This window comes from Gopherus flavomarginatus, chromosome 3 (assembly GCF_025201925.1).
Source record: "Gopherus flavomarginatus isolate rGopFla2 chromosome 3, rGopFla2.mat.asm, whole genome shotgun sequence".
Classification (NCBI taxonomy): domain Eukaryota; kingdom Metazoa; phylum Chordata; order Testudines; family Testudinidae; genus Gopherus; species Gopherus flavomarginatus.
In genome coordinates, this window is record NC_066619.1 from 126,345,671 (window position 1) to 126,364,499 (window position 18,829).

Below are 18,829 nucleotides of genomic sequence, written 5' to 3' on the forward strand. Positions count from 1 at the left end.
GCTCAATCATGCACAGTGCTGAGTAGCTTCTGCAAGGTGCTGAGCACTCTCAACTTTGTTTGACTTCAGTGGGAGATAAGGATGCTAAATGCTGCCCAGGACCAGGCTGTAATGCCTTTGGGTTAAGATTCAGACTCAGTCACGCCCAGTCAAATGAGCCAGGTGCAATCCAAAACCAACCCCTGAGCAAGGGTTTGTGTGTCTCTTTATCAGGCTACCCAAAAAAGGAGCCACTTGCCACGTTCCTTCGAGTTGAGAATTTTAACATTTTGTAATAATCTCTTTTAGGCAATAAGTGCTGGGCTGTATTGAATCAAATGAAAATAAAACACGTGGAGCATTCTCCTAATGTATTTATTCATGTGTTTATTCAGTGAGAGTGCTGTGTTTTGTAACTTAAATGTTGCCATAATAATAATAATAATAATAATAGTAATGTTGCAAATCTTGATCTCCAAATGCAGGCAACTCCTCTCTTAATTCAGTGAGTAATGACTGCCAGCTAGATTATAGGGAACAATCCTGCATCGGTGGAGAGACCGACTGGATGGTCTGTTAGGTCTCTTCTCTTGACTTTTATGGTTTTAGGATAGAATTTGAGTATAGACGGTGTTAGGGAATTATATTTTAGGGTCTGATCATGCAGACAGTCTGCACTCAGAGCTCCCACTTGTTTTCTACATGAGTTCCACATGCTGAATGATTGTAGAACTGGCTCTACCACTTGCCAGTCGCTCGGCCGCCCTATTGGCAAATGCTGTGTAGAGTCAGGGAATGTTATGTCAATTGCATAAAAGCAGGAGGCACATTTTTAATGCAGTGAGTATCGTTTTTCCTACAGGCTGTAAAATACATTGAGTTCTGTAATGCATCTACTGCTCCGCTTCTGTTAAATGATATGTCTTGTGTGAATCTCCAGGACATGGATTCTCTTCTGCTGTGGGTGCAAATCAGAAGGAATTTCACTGAAAGAAATGGAATTATATCAGTATAACTAAATGAGAGGACAGCCAGGCCCAAAGATTTTATATTACTGCTATTGAAAGAAAGGAATGTATGTGGAGCACCTGGAAATACTTGAGTTTTGCTATTCACAATCAAAGGAGTTTTTTAGGAATGTGTTAGAGTGTTCATAGCTATTAAAGCAGCAAAGAGTCCTGTGGCACCTTATAGACTAACAGACATATTGGAGCATGAGCTTTCGTGGGTGAATACCCACTTCGTTGGATGCATGTCTATTAGAGTGGGTAGGGAATGTTTCAGCAAAACATTTTTTCATCAGAAATGCTGATTTGTTGACACGGAAATGGTTTGTGAATGAAGGTCAGTTTTGATAAATCTGCTGGTTTGAAAAAATGTCAAAAAACAAGGTGCGAAATTGTCAAAATGGTTCTTTTGACTTTTTAAAACAAAAAAATGCCTTTTTGATTCAAAATGACTTTGTTTCCAAATTTTAAGCCAATTAGACCCCAAAAAAGCTTAAAAGAAGACGAAAGGTCAACACTGAAACACCACACATCCAAATTTTTGAAACCAAACATATCCATTGACCAAACTGAACTTTTTTCCAGTTTTCGGTTTGTGAATATTTTCAAGATTTTGATTTTTCATCCTGAGTTGAGACAGAAAAACATTTTGAACTCTCACAGATATTCAAGGACTGGGAAAATCATTTCCCACCCAGCTCTAGTAGTTAGTTAATTAAGAGCCTGATTCAAAGCCCACTGAAGTCATTGGGAGTCTTTTCATTGGTTTAATTGGGCTTTGGATCAGGCCTCAGTGCACTGTATCTCAGCTTTAGGTTAATGCCTTCAAAATATTTCTCTGACTCCACTAAGAGGAATGGTTTTACAGACATATGAGAATGTGCACATTGGCTGGGCAAAACTCTTCTCCTCTGCAGCGTGTTCTGCTCATCTCCCATCTGCACTCGTTCCGCTCGCCAAGCCTCCGCTCACATCAATAGCGGTATCGCCCCTGGAAGAGGTACCGAATATGTGACTGAGATCCATGGTACATGTCGGCGAGAACTTTGCCCAGAAAATATGCTTGTGCCTGATTCTTCATTTCTTACTCCTTGTCTGGGTTAGTGTGGCACTCTTGAAATGAATGGAGTTACACTGAAGTAAAACTGGAGTAGCAGTGGAGAATCAGAGGCCATCTTGTGCAAAAATCATCAGGGATCTGTTGGACACACAAGACTTGTCTACGTGGAGTGACCAAGTGTGCCAGAGGCACTATGCTAATGCAAACTATGTACCTTCTAGGGTTTCCCAGCAGGGTCTACACGGTGCAGTTAGAGCGTAGTACCATAATGCACTTTACAAATCGCACCTCTCTAGTGCACTTTGCCGGTGCCATGTAGACAAGCCCAGAAAACTCAGTTACTCTGCTCAGAACCATAGAGTTAATCCAGACCTACCCTACAATAACTGAGATCATAATGTTGCCCATTTGGGCATAATTGTACTCCCCCTGAAGTCAGATGTAACTTTGAACAGATTAAAGCCTGTAGGATCAATGAATCCATTTCCAGTGTTGTAATGGAAGTTGCTATTTTACCTTGTAATGAATCACGCTGCTGTATGAACTGTTGGAATGGATCAGACCACAGGTCCATCTAACCCAGTAATCTGATACCTGCCATAAGGAAGTTTTCTTCCTGACTCCCATCATTTCGTGGTGGTTTATGACCTGAAGCATGAGAGTTTCCATCTTTTCCAAATCCAATTATAATTCTGGTATTCTTGCTGTGAGCAATCAGGCATGTTATTTTGTCCTAACGTCATTTTGGAATCAAATTGGAGAGGCAAAACATTTCACTCAGAAATTTCGCAATTGCTGTCAAGGTAAAAATATTCTATTCTATGGCCTGTTCTACACTTCAGAGTTTTGCTGGCATAGCTGCATTGGTTAGGGATGTGAAAAAATTGCACTGCTAACTAACACAGGTATGCCAGCAAAAGCCCCAGTGGAGATGCAGTTGTATTGGCAAAAATGTCCCCTTGTGCTGGTCTGGGCAGTCCCTAAAACATTACACTTGTATAGCTTATTTTGTTTGGGAACTGGTATAAGCTACACAGGCAAAAGAACTTGTTGGTACAAGCCTTGTCTGCACTATGAAGGTTTACTTACCAGTATAGCTATGCGTAAGTGGCTATACAGGTCCTCATAACCCTCTCATCAATGTAGTAAATGCAGTGCTAGAAGGAGCTCATAAAGTAGGTGACTAATATCTGTCACATATGGTTCCTTCTCTTCCAGCCTCTCCCCAGAGGAGAACCATGTATGCAGCAGAGTGTTTTGTTCTGGCAGGGTTTTAGAAGGTACATGCTGCTGAGTTTTGGCTTGGAGAAGGCAAGTGGAAGAACCTTTTCACTCGGAGCAGAAGGTGGTGGGGGAGGTTTGAGATGGGCCTAAAACCCTGTGGGAGTTTGTAATTGCAAGGACACTTGGCCCAGCAGCAAACATGGCAGATTAGTGGTGGTCTCGGTGTTTGTTACCTGTAGCCTCCTCAGAGATTCTGCTGTCTTTCTAAAATACTCAATAGGGGTGGTGAATGCAGAAGCAGCAAGGCCTTCAAGAAGGTGAATACTGTTGAGAATAAAGTATCAGAGGGGTAGCCGTGTTAGTTTGGATCTGTAAAAGCAGCAAAGAATCCTGTGGCACCTTATAGACTAACAGTCGTTTTGGAGCATGAGCTTTCATGGATGAATACCCACTTCGTCGGATGCGTCACCCACGAAAGCTCATGCTCCAAAACGTCTGTTAGTCTATAAGGTGCCACTGGATTCTTTGTTGAGAATAAAGAGTGTTTTCCTAAAGACAGTGCTTTGCTGTTTCCTCCATCCCTCTGCGCTCTCTCACCCTGGACTGCAATGACACTTTATTTCAGTAAAGAGGATTAGTTATATTGAGGGGAAATGAATGCTCTGTTCCCTGTGGGATTACATGAGCGTATTCTCTCTTTTCTAACTTACATCATGTTTGTTAGTCAATATGCCTCTGTTCTAAATGCTACCTGGAGTATAAGTGACCGAATTAAAATAGCTATATTGCTTACATCATAATCGATCTTCTGAAATATTGGTAAAGGGGACTACCCTTACTGTCCTTTGGGTTACACTTGAAACTTTCATGGTATTTGACATACAATCCTGTTCCACACAAGACTTTTTCTGATAATAGATGTTAAAGTTGTGTGCATTTAACAGCTATTTCATAATGGTAATATGCAAGCTGCTGCAGTACATTTTGGTTGCTAAGTGCAGTATTTAGCCCTGTTCTCCATGCAGTCAAGCATATCTTAACTCCCTGGATAATGATTGTTATTGGAATTTGCTGAAGAAATTTATGGCCCATATGATTACTTCCACAAAAGAAAACGTTAGAAAGCAAATAAAAAGTCATGAGACTGTTAATTTAAGAAAGTTACTGTAGTTCCTTCATCACACACACACACACAAAAGGGAGAGAGAGACACCTGTAGCCCTTGTCAGGAGGGGTTGGAATGGAAAAGGATATCACAATTAATCTACAGAGGCCTGCTTCAGATGTGAGTGCAGGATAATTCTTTAATTTACCCCAGAGTCCAATACAAAGTGGACAGGGTACTGTTATTCTTGGCCAGAAGGCTATTTCCCCCCGCACAACCTTCTGTTCTTTTTCCTTCGGTGGTTGAATTTATTGAACATTCTGTGGTGTTAATCTGTCGACTTGAAGGGCTAAAGAAGAACGTTGTAAACCTGGAGCAGAGATGGCAAAAGGATATCACTAATTAGAACTGGAAAACATACAGGCAAGGACAAATCAGATGAGAAAGGACCTCAGGGGTTATAGCCATATGGAGAGGTTAGGAAAGCTAAAGAGTCTGTTCTCCTATTGATGTGTAACTATAACTCCCATTAATGTTAATCAAAGGGGTGCGTGTGTGTGTGTGTACAATTAAATGTGCATTCGCTAGAAAAGAGGAAATTCAAAAGGGAGCTCAGCTGAGATGTACAATCTGAGGGTGACAGAGACAGTAGGTCAACCTATGAGAGCAGGTGACACTCATGGACAAGAAATATATGGGTTGCAACTGAAAGTCTCTTAAAGGGGTTTGGGATAAAGATATGGAATTGGTAATTAATATGTGGCCAGACTGAATAGCAATAGAGACAGCACATGTGAATATATTCACGGGAGAGTCATAAAGGCACTGGGGCCTGATCCAAAACCCTTTGAAGTCAATGGAAGGACTTCCATTTGCCTCATTGAGCTTTGGGCCAGGCTCTGAGAGAAGGAAAGAATCCAGAGTTAAAATATTGGTGGAGGTGTGGCAATGCACCTTGACTGGCTCCTTGGCTTTCTCCTTCCATTCTAGATGCATGTGCGCTGGTACTGAGTGAAGACAGCAAGAAAGAATTTGCATACGTGTTTGTGAATAAGCCCCAATCCACTTTGCTTGTATTCGTAGTTATAGTTCTGTGGGATCTGGAATCTCCATTTCACAGAAAATTGTGGGATTTTGGAATTAGTTTTCATTCAAATCAGAGCAAAACACTGAATTTTGAAATTTCCCATGAAATGAACTTTTGATTGACCCGAAACAATTTTTTTTAAATGTTTCATGGCAATAAAATTGAAACAGTTGATCAGCTAAATCAAAGCTTTTTCAGTTTTGGCTTTTAACATTTTTTTCATCCTATGAGAGTAAATTAGTTTCACAACAAAAAATTAGAATCTTCTGTTTCGACATCATTGGAAACATTTTATCCTGATTTTTTTTCCCCAAATTGAGTATTTTGTGCATTCCCATGGAAAGTTTTGAGTTTGAAAAAACAGCATCTTCAGACTGAAAACTGTCCTGTCAGAAAAACACACCTCTGTTCATGAAATTTGTGATGTATTTGTGAACATTTTGGTCAGCAAGTTTGTAGTTCCCCAGAAGCTTGGCGGAATTCAGAACCCTTGCTAATGCCAGCATGGAACCATGTATGTGAAATGATTTCCATCCCAGAGCCCCCATCACCACTTGGAAATCTTTTTGTTGGGTCAGCTGAGAGCTGGAATGGGAAGGAGTAGGGGAAGAAGTCGTCTCAGAGGAGCAGAACAGACACTAGCTGCCACAGCAAAGAGGAAATTCATGAAGAGGAGCCATAGAGGAAGCAGCCTTCACATTTTGCCCATTTTCTGAGGCTACAAACCCAGGCGAGGGTGAGGAGCCCTTTGTTCCGCATGATGGGAGAACGGAAGGTCAAGCACCAGCCTCTTTCCATGGGTCCACACAAGGGTCTGGGGTGCATGGAGGTATTTGTGGTCTCTCCTGATGCTCTTATGAAGGGTTCTGCTGGGTGATGACATCCCTGGGTCTCCTGTGGATAACTGTGGGTGTGCCTAGTGCCTGCTAGTTTGCTTCATGTTGATTACACTTTTCCTACACTCAATGCATAGAGAAGCCCATCTCTATCAGCCACACTGAAGCTTGCTCCGTTGTTTCTGAGCCTGCCTTACTCCCGCAGTGCTCGACATGGACAAGAGGGATCAGAGCTCCATGTAATAATCTGCCTTCATCCCAGACAAATTGCATAGGGTGTTCACTGCTGGCAATAGCAAAATAGCCTCACGCCCATGATTCCATGCTTTGCTGTTGCTCTCCGGGTCCTGGCTGCGGCGCTACAGCTGCTGATAGCCGGTGCAGGGCAGCTGAGTCGGCCCTGTGGGAATCTCCAGCATTCCTTTTCCCTGCTAGCAGATGAGTCAACCTCTTTCGCCACATCTCCCACACATGTTCTCTGGGAGACTCTTCACATCAGTCACTGGGCAGAGGGTCAGGACTGGGCTCATGAACCACTTAAGACCTGTTCTGAGGTGGACTTTATGCTAGCTCCTGCCTGGGGTGAATTTCCCCCAATGTTTGCTGATGATCAGGTACTGTTCACTATTATTAATTCACCAGGACTGGCTCACCACCACAGCACCAGGCACACAGGCGCTCTCCCTGTACTCCGAGTGTGTGCTTCCCAGGACATGGCTGGTTCTTGGCAAATGCAGTGGTGAATGTGATTGGTGGCAGGACCTAAGATGAGTGCACTGAGCAAATGCGCTTGGCAAATATATGAAACGGGGTGTTGTGTATACGATTGGAGAGGGAAGCTTAACACTGCACATTCCCCATCCCCTGTCTCTCTCTCTCTCTCTCTCTCTCTCTCTCATATACACACATGCTAAATGACTCTGATGAATGGTGGTAGGGAGCAGAAAATAGGGATTAATAATTTCAGTGGATAAACTTGGCAGATATAGGGGTGTGTGTGTGTGTGTGCGCGCGTATGTGCGTAGCAATTCCCTATCACCCCTTGACAAGGAACCAAACGTGACCTCACCCTTCAGAAACACTGTAGTGAGCCACTTGTTGAACGGCAGCATGACAACTGAGGATCCAATCTGTGCACTTGGCAGGTAGATGACAGAGTAAGTGGACCTTCATACGGGGTGGGGGAAATGCAGCCATTCCCCAAATCCACCCTAGCCAGAGCCTGCCACTCAGTTAATTCAGGCCACTCAGCGAAACAAGTGTCTGATGGCAAGTTTAGAGACTAGTGCTGGGCGTATACGCTCATGGACAATAACGTGGTTTGAAAGAGACAGCAGAAAATTGAATGCAAAGTATGCTAGACAGCTGGTAATTCTGGTTTATAGTTTTCTGCTGCCATCAAGAAGTGACTTGGCTATTTTTAAATCCAGGGTTCATCTCGCCCAGTATAATGCCTGTTCTTGGGCAGAAGCAAGATTTTAAATGTCTTAATATACCCTCTGCCTGCTTCTCTGTTCTTTTTGTCCCTGAAGTGCTTCTCTGCCCTCTCCTGGAGAGATTCAGCACTTCCACACTTCCTCTGTTTATAACAGTGGTGTCCAACCTTATTGCCACATAAACCGAAGCACAGCCTTGAGTGGGCCACACAGATTCTACAGATTTTAATAAGACTTAAGGTCACTTGTTGATTTATATTTTAAGTTCCGCTTGTTTTGTATGTATTTAGATAGGTTGTTTCTATGTACAGCATTGTCTATTGAAACACTTGGCTAAACTATAATGATGTAAACATGAGGACAAAATGCTAATGAATCAGCTGTTAGTATAGGATGTTGAAGCAGGCCGCAGGCCTGCTGAAATGCTCTTTTACGGCCCGTAGGTTGGGAACCCCAGTTTATAACATGTCGTTTACTCAGTCAAGGGACAGAAACAGTATCAGGGGTTCCTGATCTCAGCCACGTTAGTGTAAATCTGGAATAGCTCTATTGAAATCAGGGGAATCATTCTGGGTTTCCATTGGTGTAATAAGAGATCAGAATCTGGTTCTGGGGCCCTATGGATCTGGCCAAACAATGCAAGTAGGGTGAAACTCTCCCCTGTGCAGAAAACCAGCACAGGGCCTGGACACCACTACAGTCACATTGTTGAGGGCTTAGATGGGACTTGAGTGGTCCATAAGCCTTGTCTGGCTCTCTGCCCACGAGTGAATTTCCACATGGAGTGTGCTGCAAACAGTACTGCCAACCTCCCAGTTCAAAAATCATGAGTTAGGCCCCCAAAACTCATGAGATTAAAAAAAACCCCCACATCTTGAGTGCTTTTTATATGCCTTATGACTGTAGTTCACATGTCTGAGTTTTTCTCCATAACCATGGGGTCCGGAAACTGGCTTTTTGAATGAAAGCTGAGAGTCTCATGCTTTCACGTGACTCCAGGAGCAGGGGCTTTAAGAGAAACACCAAATACCACAAGACTGGAGTTGGTAACACTGTTTACATGTAGCTGTCAGTAATACGCCATAGGCAAAAAGTGTTTGCACAGATGATTTGTTTAATAAGTGATCCCCAAAGGTCATATTCTTCTAAACCCCAGTGTGTTTGTGACTAGTGCACAAACAGAAATGGGTTAAATACACTCAGGAGATTTTGTTTCTCCAGCTCTAATGACTCTGGGATAGACTTTACCTCCTAAATAGTAGTTTAGCTGGTGAGTTAGCCCATTGACTTAAATCGGACTCTTTATAGGCTAAGGGACTATTCGGCTAGTGAGGCTGGTGGAATCTTGTATATTAACAGTATATTAACAGTAATGGCACGAAATAGTGAACCCACTTATGGCAACATTTAAAAGGATCTTCTACAAGAGCCATGAGGAGGCATAAAGGCAACGGAAGCCATTGCCTCAATACCTTTTTGTTTCGGTGGCTGTAGAAGTCAAAGCTTTCCTACGGCGATGCAGTGAGAGAGATGATCGCTTTAAAGAGGGGCAGTCTTAACGAAGGCCGTTGCTGTTTAGCCATGAAGGAACAATGGATCAAATCACATTCCCCGCCTCCCCAGTGCATGTGCGTCCACGCGCTCCCACACAAATATATCCCTGGGTGGTTGATGCACAGTATTTCTTTTGAACGGGGCTGATTATTAAATGGTGCTGTCAAGAAGTAGATCTGATGGGCCCTGGACTATCCACAAGGCACTCGTGCAGTGCTCATTCATCTCGTTTAGTTTCACTGTACTCCTGCACCATTTGTCTGTCCAAGGCCTGTGATGGTAATAACAGGGCTGGTGGCTTTTCTCCCGCTTCCCCTTTTCTCCTCTATCTCTCTCTCCCCTCTCCACCCCCCCACCCCCCCGCTTGATGGATATGCAGAATATGTGGGATGAAGCAAGCGATACTGTCACCGAACTGATGGTGTTCAGTGACTCCTTGAGCTCTTGGCTGGTCTGTACTGCAGGAGCCTGACACCCTGACCACTGAGGCATAAAAAACAGAGCATTGGAAGCCTCAGCCTGTCAGGCGCCAGAGCGTCCCCCAGAGAGGCCCAGAGATGTGTACTCAGAGGGGGGAGGGGAGCAGCGGCTGGGGAGAGGCGAGGAGAGAGAGTGAGAAAAGAATCAAGCAGTGAAATGTTGGCTTGTTTCTACTGCTGCTCATGCAGGAGCATGGCTGATTACTGAAAAAGGAAAGCCACCTGCTCACTAGCATGCACAGCACAGGAACAGGGAGAGCTGGGTCTTCCTGAGCTGCTAGCTAGGAGGGGGTGGGGAATGCACAAGATCCAGACAACAGTGCCTGGGAAGCTTAGCGAACTCTGCTGTCCGGTCTCTGTGGCAAGCCTCAGCGTGGCGAGAGAGGTCCTCTGAGAACCAGAGAACCTCTGAGGTTGCACATTTTGCAGGAAGAGGCTGCAAGGCACGCTCAGGATGGCTGCATGGTGCAGCCGTGCTCAGGATTGAGGTTGTTGGCTCGCACTTGGAAGAGTGGGGCTCGAGTTCTCATTCAGTTTCGGGATGCCTTGTTGAGGGGGTCTGGGTGAGAGCTCCTGATGTGTGGGATGGGAACCGGTGAAGTGATCCATACAGCTCACTGCCCTCTCCTTGTTCCATGCTAAATGACAGGCTGGGAGCTGGTGGAATGGTCCATGGGACAGATATGGCAATTCACACTGTCCTACATCCCACCACTGCTACAATATATGTCACAGTTTCAGGGTAACTGCGTCTATATTCCCACTCCGGGGTTGCTTGAGGGCACCCTCTTAACTGTTTCTGGCTCCCAGCCATCACCTCTCTTGGGTGGAGACCCGGGTCTCACTCCCTCCTGACCAGGGGTTTTAAGGCTGCACAGCTCCCTGATCTACACTGTGATATGCACAGCAAACCCGGCTGCCTAAAAACCCCAGTGCCTGCGCTTTGCTTTCTCTCCAAAGGCCCTGACCAGTGTCGTGCCCACAGTTATAAGTTACCAGACATCTTCTCAGTGCATTGATTCCTAGTGTAAAAACATTACAGAGAAAACATATTAAAACAGGAGAAGTTCTTACACCCTGGCTAAAATGTTTACCAGAGGTCAATCCCCACTCCAGTCCAGAGCTCTGGTAGTTTTAGCTTCAACCCCCCCAACTGGGTTTTCCCCATGGTTATAAGTTCATCTGTCTTAGATCCAGAACCAGCACAAAAGCTGGGCAAATCAGCCATTTCTTTGTACAGCTTGGGCCTTTGATCTCAGCCTTCTGTAACAGGTAAACAGCAGACAATAACCCTGTTCTCAGGGGTAGCTTCAAAAGGCTGGGTTTTTGCATAACCAGAGGTGGGTAACTTGCCTTAACCTCTGCCTAGGGATTCCCCAGGAAATCCACTTAATGGCCCAAAATCCGTATTTGTCTGGCACAGGTTCAGTATAGTCTTTTGAACTCCCAGGTTTTACATCTGTCACATCTCCCCCACCCCACCCTGAGAGGCTACATACAATTTCAGGCCCCAATAATGCGTTAACTTGGTACAATTAGGTCTTTCAAAGATATTGCAGGAAATTGACATATTTGTCACCAGTTCCTGCAGAAGATACCACACTACACCCACACCTTGAATACTGCATGCAGTTCTGGTCACTCTGTCCCAAAGTAGATATAGTAGAAATGGAAAAGGTGCAGAGAAGGGCAACAAAAATGGCTAGCAATATGGAACAACCTCCATATGAGGAGAGATTAAGAAGACTGGGATTGTTTATTTTAGAAAAGACAAGAGTAAGCATGGGGGTACGATAAATGTGTACAAAATCATGACTGGTGAGGAGAAAGTGAATAGAGGAGTGTTATTTATCCCTTCACATAACACGAGAACCATGGGGCACCCAATGAAATTAATAGGCAGCAGGTTTAAAACAAACAAAAGGAAGTATTTCTTCACACAATGCACAGTCAACCTGTGGAACTCCTTGCCAGGGGATGTTGTGAAGGCCAAAAGCATAACTGAGTTCAAAAAAGAATTAACTAATCTTAAGGGTATGTCCATACTACCCACCGGATCAGCGGGTAGCGATCGCTCTATCGGGGATTGATTTATTGTGTCTTGTCTAGATGTCAGAAATTGATCCCCGAATTGATCGCTCCTGTCGACTCCGGAACACCACCAGGGCAAGAGGTGGAAGTGGAGTTGACAGGGGAGCCGTGGCCATCGATTCCATGCCCTGAGGACGGGAGGCAAGTCGAAATAAGATACGTCAACTTCAGCTACTCTATTCCCGTAGCTGAAGTTGCGTATCTTAGATTGATCTCCTCCCCCCGCAGTGTAGACCAGGCCGTTCATGGAGGATAGATTCATCGATGTCTATTACCAAGATGGTCAGGGCACAACCCCATGCTCTGGGTGTTCTTAAGCTCTAGAAGCATCTGGCACTGACCACTGTCAGAGACAGGACACTGCACTAGATGGACCATTGGCCTAACCTACTATGGCCATTCTTAAGTTCTTATTAGTGGGTGTAGCTAGGGTGCTTCCCTGCATTCTAGGGGAACCCTTTGACTTAATTTCTGGACAGTGTTTAAGCCATTACCTTTCATAATTTCACGTTTCACCTATGCATATAATAAACATTCTGTTAGCGAGCCAGCATTTAACAACCATCCTGTGTAATATCCTACATTAGAATATATGGGCCTGAGCTGTCTGATGCCCCCTCTTATCCCCACCCCACTCCCACAGTCAGACTCCAAGAAGGCCAGTGGAACTCCTCACCCACATCTGATTGCCTGCTAGCCCCAGGGTTTTGAGGGACTAAAACTTACCGGAACTCAAGGTTGGAGTTGGGGTGAGCTCTGCTTATCTTCTTAGCATGCATGTAGTTCTTCAATTGTTTTAATATCTTTTCTCTGCAGTGCTTTCACCTTATGGAAAAATATGCTTGCTTCGAAGGAAATGTGTAGTAACTTGGCAAAATGTAGGTGCTGGCCTTTTTAGGCAGTCTGGTTTGCTGGGGATATTGCAATGTAGATCACGGAGCTGTGTGGTTAAAACCCCTGGTCAGGATGGAGTGAGATGAGGGTCTCCTCCCAGGAGAGGTGATGGATAGGAGCTGGAAACCTTTAAGTGAGTGCCCTGGAGGGGTCACAGCGACCATTATGCCCCATACATGTGCAGCTACCCTGAAGCTGAGACAGCCCATACATCTCATGTCCCTATCCTTGTGCCCTCTCCCTGGATGTGCTGCGGTATGATGGAGTGGCCCAGACATCTCATTCGCCTGTCCTTGTGTCATGCCCATCCTGCCATTTTTGGTTATTTTAAAGTAATGTTTTAACTGAGTTTTTTTTATTCTAGTCACTCTCCTCAACCAGTAAAGAGGGCATACAACCCCATTCACAAATCTCGGCACGAATGTCTGCTCAGTGGGAAGAACTTTGTAAATAGCATGCGTCAGGCAGGCTGTGAGGTTGGTATAGAAATCCCTCGCCACTTGCAATGTATCCGTGTGATCAGACAATTGCAAGGTAACGCACACCGTGGAGCTGAGCTGTCCCTAAGCCCTTGAGGGAGGACGAGGGCTTTGCATTCACCCTACAGTTACTCAACATTTTGTTGTCCTACATGCTTTGAGGAAGTCAGTGCTAGTCTTGGCTAGAGAGGGAGTCTGGAGCAAGCTGGAAACCCAAAGGAAAATAGTCGGCGTTTGGGCTGAGCAGGCAGTCTCAACTGCAAAGAGAGGGCACCCGCAGCTCGGTTGTAAAGGGGCTTGTTGAGTGATCCTTCTCTGAAGCTGAATAGCTGTTTGAATTTAGTTCTAGTCAAGCATGGGTTGCAAATTCCAGGTGGCTCCTCTGTTTTTCGGCCTGGTTCTACCCTTCCTACATACAGTGAGTTTTCACAATGTTAATTCACCTTGGAAAATGCTCAGGACACCATAGTATCAGGCGATGGTCAGACCGTTACTGCATGCCGCCCTTCAGCTGTCGATTCATCCTACCAGCACCAGGCATGTCTGACATACAGTCCTGGTTCCATCGGGCCCTTGTGGCTGCTCTGAAGCACTGACCTATCACTGGAATGTATGTGTAAACACCTGGAGGACAGTTGACCTGACTGATATGTTCTGATATGTATTGTGTCAAATCTGTGCCCACAAACACAGATCACCGGAACCACTCAAACTACCCGCATGCCCCTTAGCTGATAGAACCCAGACTAGAGTGACCAGATGTCCTTATATTATCGGGTCTGTCCCAATATTAGGAGCTTTGTCTTATATAGGCAACTATTACACACACCCCATCCTGATTTTTCACACTTGCTATTTGGTCACTCTAGCCCAGAGAATGACTGCAAATGGTCGTTGTTAGTAGTAAGCTAATAGACAGCACTAGAGGGTGACATAAAGTCCTCACAGCCAGTGGGCTTTCTAACCAATGACACCTACACCACTAGTGACAGCACGGGTGCTGCACTTTTCCCCATCCCAGAAATCATTCGTTCACATACACGAAATGCATAACCAATATTTACACTGGAAAGCTCCATTGTGTTTTGTTATGACAGAGTATTCAGTGTAATGCATCTTATTCATAACACTCTTCTCTCGTCCCTCTCTTCTTTCCTCATCTGCTTTATCTCCTTCCTCCTTCCCAAGCCCTTCCCCTCTTTTCACTCTCAGGACCATTTTCCCAATGCTTCTCATTGATCCTTTGCCTCCTTGCTTTTTTTGCAATAGCTCATTTTAAAAAAAACCAACCAAGAATAAACATTAAGGCAGAGTTAACCTTCGGGTATTGTATATCGTGTCCATCATTCAGCAGGACAGGGAACAGAGAGGAAACTTATATGCTATTCACTTCAACAGGAATAGACATTTGGGAGTGACTCCATTTCTAGTCACTTGCAGTGATTAATAGAGTTGTACAGAAGCAGTAATAATAATAATAATTAATAAACCACCCGAGCCTTTTACAGAAGTCTAGTAAAGATGTACTGGGCCCTTTAAGGAGTAATGTTTAATAATCTGACATTCAATTGTTTGAATCTTTATTTTACATTTCTATTCCCGTGAAAGCACCTTAAGCCATCAATTTGGAGCAGCTGTTGGAACCACAAAAAACCTCTGAGCTTTTAATGTTAAAGAAGCAACCCTAGGGACCTAGGAACTGCCAGACTGGCTCAGACCTGAGGTCCATCTAGTCCCATATCCTGTCTCTGACAGTGGCTAGGACCAGATGCTTCAGAGGAAGGTGCAATCCGTCTTGCATTAGGCAGGTGTGGAACAATCTGCCCCTATAGTAGGTCTTCTCCAAGTTCCTAATTAACAGAGATCAGTTTAAATCCTCCTTCAAAATATATATAATTTATGTTAGCATTTAGCTTTGGATACTCCTGGTATCTATATAAATCTTCAATCCTTTTTTGAAGACTGCTAAGTTTTTGGTCTCAACCATATCCTGTGACAATGAGTTCCACAGTCTAATTCCATGTTCTATTTGTGTTTGCCTCCTTTTATTTTCATTGAAAGTCCTCTAGTTCTTGTGTTACGTGGGCAGGGAGAACAGAAATGGCCTCTCTCCCTTCTCTAGATCAGTCATCGATTTTTATGGATTTCTATCATGTTCCCCCTTATTTTGTCTCCTTTCTAAGATAACAATCCCCGTCTTTTCAATATCTCTTCATCTAAGTGATTTTCCAGGCCCTTGATCATTCTCATTGCCCTCGTCTGAGCCTCCTCCAGTTCTGGAATATTCTTCTGAAGATGGGGTGACCAGCACATAACACGTTATCCAGATGAGGCTGAGCCACTGTATAATATTTTTTGTATTATTCTCCATCCAGTTCCTTATGCATCTTGTTTGCTTTTCTGACTGCAGCTTCCCATTGAGAAGAGGTCTCCTTTGAGCTGCCTGTAATGACATGGCATTTTAACTAGAACTAGTTGGGAATTTTTTGACAATGATATTTTGTTGAAACATACAGTTTATGAGAAAGGGGTGGTTTTGATGAATTTCTCAAGTTGGAAAAAAAGTTTCAAATTGTCAAAACATCTCATTTAGACACTCTGGAAATGAAAAATGTCTGGTTTTGGTTCTAAATGGATTTTGTTTTTGTTGTTTTTGAAATTTAAGTTGATTTATAATAAAAAAATTAGAATAAAAAAGATCACTATCAAAATGATTGCAATGCAATCTTTCAATTCACCTGAATGCAGGGTTTTTTTCTGGTTTTGTGATTCATGATTTTTTTTTGAGTTTTTGACTTTTTGTCCCCATTTTGGGTGGAAATAACTTCTGAAATCCCAGATCTACAAGCTGTGTTTGCCAACTTAAAGAGGGAAAGTGCACATAGCATTCTCTGCCTTTATTTCATAGGCCTGGTCTACACTGGGGGGCAAGGGAGAGCGATCTAAGGTATGCAACTTATTGCGTAGTTGATGTACTTAGATCAACTTCCCGTGGTGTCTTCATCGTGGTCGGTCGACTGCTGCCGCTCCCCCGTCGACTCTGCCTACACCTCTCAATGAGCTGGAGTACAGGAGTCAATGGGAGAGTGCTCAGGGGTCGATTTATCGTGTCTAGACTAGACACGACAAATCGATCCCCGCTGGATCGATCCCTGTCTGCCAATCCAGCACGTAGCGTAAACATACCCATACACTAGTTATGAGACCTCTCTCCCAATAGATATAGCAATAAAGTTTTGGCTCATGTGAGCACAAGACAGTTCAGATGAACATACTGGGACTGGCAAGGATCACTTGTGACCTTCTTCCTGGCTTTTGTCAGGTGGCTGATGGCCTTAATGTTTTGATGAACGTGTGTGTGTGTGTGTGTGTGTGTGTGTGTGTGTGTGAGAGAGAGAGAGAGAGAGAGGTGTCAGAAAAAAATAATTCCTGACAGATTGTAGAATAATAATAATTATTATTTGTATTGTGATATTGCCTAGTGCTAGGTGCTGTACACACTCATAACAAAGTGATGGTCCTTGCCGCAAAGAGCTTACAATCTCAGTATCAAACAAGAGATGAGACATGTACAGAACACACAGCTGGGGAGAGCAGAAAGTAGCAGTGAAACGATCCTGAACAATGTGGTAATGATGTGAGCTCACATGATGCTTTGTATGACAGGAGCTCAAAGCCCTACACAGCCGTAAGCATCATTATCCTGGTTATAGAGAGGGAGAGAGATCCTGAGGCTAGCCAAAGGTGATGTCGTGAGTCAGAGGCAGCAGTTTCCTTGAACAAACTGGGATGCTGGTGTCCATGTCTAGAACTTCAACTGCTCCATCCCCTCCAGCTTTTGGAAAGCCTGGTTGAGGAGTTAGGCTGTACCTCTTCCCCACAGCTTGGCCAAACTGGGGGCCAGATGTAGTACGGGGCAACTTAATTCCAGGGATGAGGCTCAGCATGACCCCAAGACCCCTGGAATTTCTCCTGAGGGTATCTAGCCTTAGTGTTCCCTATCCTGGTGAAACATGGAAGGAGCTAAGTATCAGAGGGCTAGCCGTGTTAGTCTGGATCTGTAAAAGCAGCAAAGAATCCTGTGGCACCTTATAAACTAACAGACGATTTGGAGCATGAGCTTTCGTGGGTGACATGCATCCGATGAAGTGGGTATTCACCCACGAAAGCTCATGCTCCAAAATGTCTGTTAGTCTATAAGGTGCCACAGGACTCTTTGCTGCTTTTATAGAAGGAGCTGGAAAGATTCCCACTGGTTTGGATCAGGCCCAGTGTGAGGAACATGAGGAAAATCAAAAGGAAAACTCCATCTATTGATTTAGAGTTTGTTTTCTAACAAGTGTCCCAATTTCCATTCCTTAGGGAACCAGGTGGACCGTAAAGCCTACAAGAAGAATTGCACTGGATATCACCTAGACTGCAGACTGCATTTAGCTGCTTCTTCCCCCTCGCCTCATCAGTGTGTGTTTTAGTGCCAAATTACCATTTATTTTGTTTTCTCTTTCCCTTACTTAGGGAGCGAGTTTTCTGGAAGTCCATACAGCCACCCACAATATTCAACATACAATGACTCCTGGAGATTTCCCAACCCTGGATTGCTAGGTGAGTTTTCCTACCCGAGTTTCTACAGGAACAGCCTGCTCACTGCAGCTGGGGCTTGTCCTGTAGGTGGCATATCTCCTCACTGGATGTTGGGCCAGCTTTGGCCTTTGTAAATGTTCAGTCATGGTAAGTGAGAAGAATCTCCTTGCATAGTCTTACGTGTCCTTGTTGGATTCCCTCTGGCTGCCCACAGTGATAACAATCCTGGTTCAAAATATACTAGTACAGACCCTTGGGCTGGCCTGGGGTCCTGTCTCTCTGCTGGCTCTTCTATCTCCATCTCTCTTCCTCTGACACGCACGCACCGCATTGCCTCATGCCTTGACCCCATTCACTGACAGGTACAAGATTCAGATTTGTTATTTGGAGGGCTACAGAGTCCCTTGCCTGCAGAACATGGTACGGTCACTATGCTGTTAAAAAATAACAATATCCTGGTGTTTTTAATCAACTGAAAATGTTTGTTTCCAAATTAGAATAAATAATCTATGCCAGAATCCAAGACCAGAGAATTGCCTGCAAGGTTAGTTCAACCTGCTCGTCTTGCTCGCTACCAATGCCCATTCTTATCAGCCCCCCATTTCATGTCTGCTTTTTAATTTGGCTTTTGCCACAGATTGGGGCTCCATTTCTGGATGGGCTTCTGCTAGCAGGAACCCCTACACCTGTGCAAAATCTTTTCAGCTTGAGGGGAATCTCCTGAGCCCAGGGTCTGTGCTAGCAGATCCTCATGCAGGATGGGGTCCCTAATCTACAGAGTGAACACGATCCATTTTACACCACTGTCTCAAAATTGGCCCCTTTGACTTTATATATACACACAGCACACAGTAATGAGGATTTTCCTGCACAGTTTGCATGGAGGAGGCAGGCAAAATACCAATCAATTGTCCTCTATCAACTGTAGGAATAGGAAAAAAAATGAGGCATCCTTGTGGCACCTTAGAGACTAGCAAATTTATTTGGGCATAAGCTTTTTGTGGGTTCTAGCCCACA

The 18,829-nt window shown here is 44.3% G+C and overlaps 1 protein-coding gene across 4 annotated transcripts in view; it reads left to right on the forward strand.

The window, feature by feature from the left end:
* The window catches only part of PAX5 (paired box 5), a 230,165-nt gene that overhangs the window by 192,816 nt on the left and 18,520 nt on the right, over positions 1–18,829 (forward strand). For all 4 annotated transcript variants that reach the window (XM_050943148.1, XM_050943150.1, XM_050943149.1 and 1 more), the window contains one exon: positions 17,747–17,833. In XM_050943148.1, coding sequence (XP_050799105.1) covers positions 17,747–17,833 — 87 coding nt within the window. The remainder of the gene's footprint in view (positions 1–17,746; positions 17,834–18,829) is intronic.